Source organism: Dicentrarchus labrax, unplaced genomic scaffold, assembly GCF_905237075.1.
Source record: "Dicentrarchus labrax unplaced genomic scaffold, dlabrax2021, whole genome shotgun sequence".
NCBI classification, from domain to species: domain Eukaryota; kingdom Metazoa; phylum Chordata; class Actinopteri; family Moronidae; genus Dicentrarchus; species Dicentrarchus labrax.
Window position 1 is genome coordinate 1 of NW_026136856.1, and position 7,954 is coordinate 7,954.

The 7,954-nt window shown below is 41.4% G+C and overlaps 1 protein-coding gene across 1 annotated transcript; it reads right to left on the bottom strand.

The window, feature by feature from the left end:
- Positions 1 to 822: 822 nt before the first annotated feature.
- On the bottom strand, positions 823 to 3,745 carry LOC127360205 (uncharacterized). Its single transcript, XM_051394494.1, has 3 exons — positions 3,509 to 3,745; positions 2,563 to 2,694; positions 823 to 1,864 (listed from the first exon to the last, which is right to left on the bottom strand). Exons 1-3 carry the CDS (start codon positions 3,563 to 3,565, stop codon positions 1,724 to 1,726), a joined length of 330 nt encoding a protein of 109 aa, XP_051250454.1. The 5' UTR covers positions 3,566 to 3,745; the 3' UTR covers positions 823 to 1,723.
- Positions 3,746 to 7,954: the final 4,209 nt, after the last annotated feature.

The window sequence follows — 7,954 nt, forward strand, 5'->3', positions numbered from 1 at the left end:
TTTTTCAACAGATTTGATTTACAGCCAGCCTGTTGTCAGTTCAAAAGTTCATCGTCAGTTTGAAAGACAATTCAAAGTTTCCTCCGACCTCAGTGTCTGTCTCCGTCACATTAGAAACATAAAGTTGGAAGTAGATTAATAATAAATACTGAGACTCTATAATATCATCTGGTCTTTGACGGGAGAGGATTAGGGCCACATGGGAAACATTCCTTTCACTGCTGAGTTTAAAGTCAGAATTGGGAACTTTTAATATTCTGTTTTCATTCATTTGAACAAAACATGAGTTGATGTTGTTTTGTAGAGAATGTGACGTCAACAGTGGGCGGGACCATAGCAGAGCTCAGCCAATGAGCAGCGTCGGGGCCAGGCAGCAGTTGAACTGAACTACAGTTGAGTTTGAGGTTTTACAGAAAATAAAAATAAAGAATAGATGAAATAAAAATGTTCCTGTTTAAATGGAAAAGTTTAATGAATTAAATAAAAACAATATGTCTCCCAAAATAAAATCATGTTTATGATTAACACGCAGAGTGAACACGAGGTATCAGTCCTCAATCAATTGGAGGATTTATTGATTATTTGTTTGGTTTTCTTGTAATAAACATTTAAATTGAGTTCAAAATATCTTCAATATATATTCCGAGTACACGGTGGATGAAAATATGTGAAATGTTTTAAACCGTTAATGTAAAGCTGGTGATGTTCTTTAATGTGTCACAAAGCTGGAAACTCTTAATGTAAAGAGAATATAATTAAACATGGATAGATCTGTCGTCTGCGTGCACTAAATAATTCCCTCAAATGAAACCAGAACATCCATTTCACTGGAACACGCTTTTATTATGAAGTCATACACACCACCAGAGGTCAGAGTTCAACCTCATGATAACAGTCTCTTCAACAGGACTCTGCTGATTCATAGCAAGTTACATATTCACTGATCAAGACATTAAACTACGATCATTAAAAACATTATAAAAGATTTAAATTCAAGTTAAAAACAAGTTTAATCGTTCAGGCTACACTGAGCAAAGTTAAGAGCTCACTGATTGAGTTTGTGTTATTAATGCAGAGGATTTAGAGTTATCTGTTGTAGTTTTGTTACATAAGAATAGGCTTTTATTAAGTGTCATTAAGAGAGTATTCTTGTAGTATTACCACTCTATAAGGTCCAGACTGAGCCTCCTTACTGACTATCAGCAGTGATTAGGAGGTTGTTGAGGGATCAGCTGCAACAGAACAGACGACGTGAGTTTGGTGAAACAGGTGAACTGATTTATTCAACATGTCAAACCTCACAGGGTCAACTTTCACCCTGTAGGTTCAGACACACACTGAAATACGTCCAAACATGTGAACGTACAATAAAGTATAAAGATATAAGATAAGGTGAAGAATGAACACATTGACAATAAGGCAGACTGCTGATCAGCTCCTACTACAGACATACAAGAATCAGACAATATCCACACAAGAGCCAAAATGCTTCATCCCACTTCAGGGAGAGTTCCCCATGAGAACCACACCTCAGTTTCCAGATGTAGAAATTATGAATACGTACAAATAAACATGCAACAACAAATAAAAAGGTATTTATAAAAGAAGAATACATTTAAAATGATCTATGAGATTATATTCAGACCAATTAATAGTTTGGTTGATGCAGTATTTAATCATAGCGGTTAGTGACACAAACACCGAGCTGTTGCCGCTGGTTCACTCAGAGTATCGGAGCCGTCTCCAGAGCTCTGACTCGAGCAGCGAAGACCAGAACTCTCTTCTCCACTTCGGCGTTGATGACGGCCTGCGAGGCTCGCGGGTTCTCACGGAGGAACTGTGAGATACTCAGGATACACTCTCTCTGAGGACACACACAGAATATCAATCAGAGAGGGTTTTATCCACTGCAGTACGGCAGGCAGCGCCCCCTACAGGCAGCGCCCCTACAGGCAGCGCCCCCTACAGGCAGCGCCCTCTACAGGCAGCGCCCCCTACAGGCAGCGCCCCCTGCTGGCAGCGCCTCTACAGGCAGCGCCCCCTACAGGCAGCGCTCTACAGGCAGCGCCCCTACAGGCAGCGCCCCCTACAGGCAGCGCCCCCACAGGCAGTGCCCCCTGCTGGCAGCGCCTCTACAGGCAGCGCCCCTACAGGCAGCGCCCTACAGGCAGCGCCTCTACAGGCAGCGCCCTACAGGCAGCGCCCTACAGGCAGCGCCCTGCAGGCAGCGCCCCCTGCAGGCAGCGCTCCCTACAGGCAGTGCCCCCTGCAGGCAGCGCCCCTACAGGCAGCGCCCCTGCAGGCAGCGCTCCCTACAGGCAGTGCCCCCTGCAGGCAGCGCCCCTGCTGGCAGCGCCTCTACAGGCAGCGCCCCCTGCAGGCAGCGCCCCTACAGGCAGCGCCCCACAGGCAGCGCCCTACAGGCAGCGCCCCCTACAGGCAGCGCCCCTTGCAGGCAGCGCCCCTGCAGGCAGCGCCCCTACAGGCAGCGCCCCCTACAGGCAGCGCCCCCTGCAGGCAGCGCCCCCTGCTGGCAGCGCCCTGCTGGCGGCACACACATACCTTGTAGGCATCCACTTCGTCCTGGCCGGTGATCCGGTTCAGGAGCTCTCTGCCGACCTGGATGCCCGTCACTGCCGTCAGAATCGTCCGGTCCTCGTCAGACTGAGAGGACAGCCAGCGCAGCAGCGCCATCTGCAGGACGGAGGAAGACATTTTAAACAGGATCTTTATCGGTCACTGAGGAGCACTTCGCTGTTACTGTCACTGCGACAGTCTGTGTGACAGTCGGATTCTTTAACGGCCTCTCTCCGTCTGCAGTCACACTGTTTCCTCCAGTTAACTCAACAAATGTCTCCCTTTACTCTCAGTGGTGAAGAGGAGGAGGAGGAGGAGGAGGAGGTCCCAGTGGGGCTCCCCTTCAGTAAAACTACACTGTGAACCTTTCATAACTCAAATGTTACTTCAGTAAAAGTCCGTCAGTACTTCGGCCTGTTGCTGCTATTGTATCTCACAGGGCAGCCTACAAACAACTAGTAAAGGAGGTTTTATATAAGATATACATTAATATAATATGTATATATGCATATTATATTAATATTTATATTAACATACAAACATTAGTATAATATGTATATTTATTATTATAATACATTATAGTAACAGATAAATATTAGTACATTATATCTGAGTTCAGATCCCTGTAGACTTTATTAAAGTAGTTTTAGACACTTTGTAATAAACTAATAATTTATGAATATATTCTTAATAATCTAAATTGATCGAAGCTCCTTTAAACCTTATAAACTCACATTAACTGATCACATGGAGGTTTATTGTTTGTCCTCATCATCATCAGTGTGAATCTGTGAGCTCAGATAATCAATATCAATCAATATCAATCAACATTAATCAATATCAATCAACATTAATGAACATTAATCAACATTAATGAACATTAATGAACATTAATGAACATTAATGAACGTTATTGTGTTTTCTGTCTCACCTGTTGGATTAAATGAGCGTTGGTCATTTCTCCTCCTGAGGTCCCTGAACGCGACATTACTGCCAATAAACCACAAAAACACCAAACAGCGGAAGTTATGATGAAAACTGAAACGTTGAAACTTCTTCTGTGGCCGGTAATTAAAGATAAAGTAGATATTTTACAGATAAATGATTCCGTCGACTGGGGGACGTAAAAAGTGGCACTTCCTGTTTACATCTGCTTCTTCTTCTTCGGTGTCCTCTCGGAGACTCAGTGTCTGATTCAAACCGCTGCTGCCACCAGCGGCCAGAACAGGTTACTACACCCACCACGTTACTGCACTGGAAGAAGTAGAGTCAAGTTTGTAGAGATTAGACTGATATTGTAATAATGTTCGACATGTTATTGTGCACCGACACCAATATCCTTTTACTTTGGTTTAGTTTTATGTATACTATACTATATACTATATTCATTTCTGTGTGGAGAACATTGTGCCCTCCAAGTTGATATGGTGTTTTCCCAACAATAAACCCTGGGTGACCTCTGAGATTAAGGCCCTGCTGAATGAGAAGAAGAGGGTCTTTAGATCGGGGGACAAAGAGGACCTGAAAGGGAAAGGACAGCTACAGGAGGACACTGGAGAAGCAGCTGGAACAAAACAACGCCAGGGATGTCTTGAGAGGGCTGCAGAACATCTCAGACCCCGGAAAAGGAGTGGGAAGAAACCAAACCAGCGGGGACAAGGACTGGGCAGATGAACTTAATCTGTTTTTCAACAGATTTGATTTACAGCCAGCCTGTTGTCAGTTCAAAAGTTCATCGTCAGTTTGAAAGACAATTCAAAGTTTCCTCCGACCTCAGTGTCTGTCTCCGTCACATTAGAAACATAAAGTTGGAAGTAGATTAATAATAAATACTGAGACTCTATAATATCATCTGGTCTTTGACGGGAGAGGATTAGGGCCACATGGGAAACATTCCTTTCACTGCTGAGTTTAAAGTCAGAATTGGGAACTTTTAATATTCTGTTTTCATTCATTTGAACAAAACATGAGTTGATGTTGTTTTGTAAGTAATCTGATTACACTGATGTTTCTTTCTTGGCTTTAAAAATAGATTGAGTGAGTAAATTGTGCCACCTTTTAATATAAAGTTTAATCCAAAAGAAACTGTCTTCAAAATGCTGAAACTGTGTCATCAGGAGACAAACTTTACTAATTAAAGCCGTTAATGATCCTGCTTTTAGAGTCAAACATTGTATAGTTGTATATATCCACTGTACCCAGTGCTTTCATTGGTTCAGTTTTTAAAACAATCAGTCTTCAGTTGAAGTGTTTGATTCTTCTGATGAGTTATTTCTCTCTGTAAAACTGTTTGAATGGAGTTTGGTTTTGCTTCAGTCTTTAATTCTTACATTGCTTCTTCATATGAGATAGAAATGATTCACAATGTAGATTAATGTGTGTCGTCTTCATAAAAAGATAAATATGTTCTATAGTGTATATATGGTCAATAACATGAATGATCAGTGGAAATGTCCAGTTGGTGATGGACATAAAGCAAACTATTTAGTGGAATCGGATGTTTTCTGAATCAACTGTATCTTTATAAAATGTGCATCAGATGGATGATGATTCACATGTGTCATTAAATCAAAAGCAGCTTTTATTCTGAATTTTGTGTCTGAGGTTGTTTTCTTTATCTGTCAATGTGAGTTTAAAAAGAGGAGAAAGAAAGGCAGAAAGGAGGATAAATACACATTGATGGACACACTGTCTTCCTATAAACACCACAAGATGGAGACAAAGTACACATTTTGTTCACAGCTCATTTTAAACACTTTGAACCTTTTATTTCCTCACTGTGTCAGTTATTTACATCAGAGGAGTTTTATTAACACTGGACAAAGAACACAGGATGGTCTTTACAGTCTGATTCTGATGTGTCAGCAAATATCTGACTTATGACTGATGGATCAAACATCATTAGGGACAAAGAGTTGCACAAAAAAATGTTTTCTTGTGTTGAGAGAAATATTCAGTGGACAGAGGGTGGCAGAAATATCTGCTGATTTAGTCACAAATAACCACATAGCCTATGTCAATATTTCCTTGGTAAAGCCCCAAAGTGAAAATATTTGAACTCAGCAATAATATTGTGGCACACTACATTGACTAGAAATATCGGAAAGTTTCATTAGAAATCACTACTTTGGTTTATTTCCAAATCTTCACACATTTTTTCAAATACATGTTTTTTTTCATTAAACGTAATCCAAACACTGAGTCTAAAATGTGGCCATAACAGATCATTAAATCTTTAAATGTTTTTTTTAAATGAATCTAAATTAAATAGTTAAATATGACAGCATTTCACACACTGTGGTGGTAAGACATCTAGATCTGCTCCTGTTGGTATGTGAGAGCTCACCAACTAAACATGATCTGTAGAACAGTTACAATCTGCTAAACTAACAGAAACAACAAAGTTTTTCGAATGATATTTACTCAACATTACAATGAACCACTGATCTGATCCCTGAACCCTAGAGTCCAAATAAAGCTTCAATATCAGCCTCTTAGAGACAGTAATCTGTTGCAGCTTGTTCTTCATTATAGTTAAAGTGTTTCTGTTATTTTTCCACTGCTGTATTATCACAATCATTTTATTTGATGGCTGCTTTCTGATCCAATCCACTCCTCCTCCACTGTGTGTTTTACTGTTGTTGTCCAGCAGGTGGAGCTCTATCATCAACTACATTAAAGACTTCATTACCTGATGCCACTCAGGTACAACAGGTGTGTGCAGTTGGTCAAAGTCCACCGTTCACAGTGAGATCTGAGACTGTGGAAATGTTTCAATGTGTTCAGAACTTTGAACAGCAAAAATTAGGATCCATCAACCTCCACTATATTGTATCGGAGGCAGAAACCAAATAAAACCAGGAGATATAAAATACTGTGTGTGCAGTGGTGGAAGAAGTATTCAGTAGAATTATAATGTAAATATACTCCATTATTAATGAAAATACTTGGTTCCCTGTCATGTTTTGCTAAGTCATAGGATCTTTATGGGAATTCTACCAGGGTTAATAAATATATTGAATTCATCTGAAAGTGTTCTGGGGGGAAGAGAGATCATTTTCACTTCCACATTATTCCTGGGAAGCGTGCAGAGTGAAGATAGAGGAGACCTCCACTGCCTGCTGCTGCAGTGTTTTTGCTAAAAACCTCCAAAGGACGTGACCTTTCAGTTTATATGCTCCGTTACGCCTCAGCTGTGGTTGAAAACGTGTCTTCTCTGCACGTATCTAACCAAGAGTTCCTGTCCCTTCACTGTGAGACACACTGATAAAGAAACACAACTTCTGTTCTATTAAAAGAAATGCACAATGTTTTCAGACTAAACACTACACAGTTAAATGAGCTGTTAGTATTATATTTGTCTTTGAGGTTTTCAGTTAAATTGTCTTCATAGTGAGTCTTTTACACAATGGCGGCTGGCCAATAGAGGGCGCTGCCTGCCCCCCTTGAGCCACAAAAATAAAAAATAAATAAAAAAATTAAAATTAATAATAATAATAATAATAATAATGATAAAAATATCAGTATGTCAATATTTGTGTGTTTGAAATATGGAATGCAGCCAGTAATATGTGTAAAATATCCTCTGCCTGTCTGAAGCTTCATCAGCTCTGGCCGATAGAGAAAGCGCCCCCAGGAGGGGGTCTATGTAGCAGTTAAACCAATTGCTAATTTAAGATATGAATGTATGACATCAAATTTAGCCAATCAGCATCCTTAAATCGAATCCAAGAAGGGCGATTATTTTATCGCCCCAAGCTCGCCTCTGATAAAATAAGGACCGGGCTCTAGGGCCGCGAACGATACTCCTCCAAGACCCAACCCTAACTCGGTGAAATCTCTCCTCCAAGACCCGTTTGAGAGGAGAACTTTGTTGGAGAAAGTTGGGGTGAAAGAGCTGGGCCCAGATCAACCTGAGCTCTCAATCAGACAGCAGGCTAGAGAGAAAGGGAAGCAGTATATGGCGGCGGCTTCTCCCATAGCCGGTACACCGGGAAGGCTTGGCTAGCTGGGTGCACTCATGCTTTTTAAAAGGACGGGGACAGATCCAGCATGGACAGTTACCGGAGTGAGGGATATGAAGCACCTGTCAGAGAAGGTAAAGAAACATGAGAACACCAGGGCACACATAGATAACTCTGTAAAGCTAGCCATATAAGGAAGGGTGAACATCACTACGCAGCTGGATGACGGCCACAGGATTGTGGTGAGGAAACATCATGAGGAAGTGGATAAAAACAGCCACAGTTTATCCAGAATTATCAACTGTGGGAAGTTTTGTGGGACTTTTGAGTTGGCCTTGTGTGGGCATGACGAGACTGACTCGACTCCTCGGACAACCCCGCAGTTTCCCGGGCTTGGTGGATTTTGTTGCCTC

Bases quoted from the DNA above. Each gene is read 5' to 3' on its own strand.
- LOC127360205 (XM_051394494.1), bottom strand. From the start codon at position 3,565: ATGTCGCGTTCAGGGACCTCAGGAGGAGAAATGACCAACGCTCATTTA. The intron at 2,695-3,508 runs GTGAGACAGAAA...TCCGTCCTGCAG, and splicing joins ACGCTCATTTAATCCAACAG to ATGGCGCTGCTGCGCTGGCT. The intron at 1,865-2,562 runs GTATGTGTGTGC...GTGTGTCCTCAG, and splicing joins ACGAAGTGGATGCCTACAAG to AGAGAGTGTATCCTGAGTAT.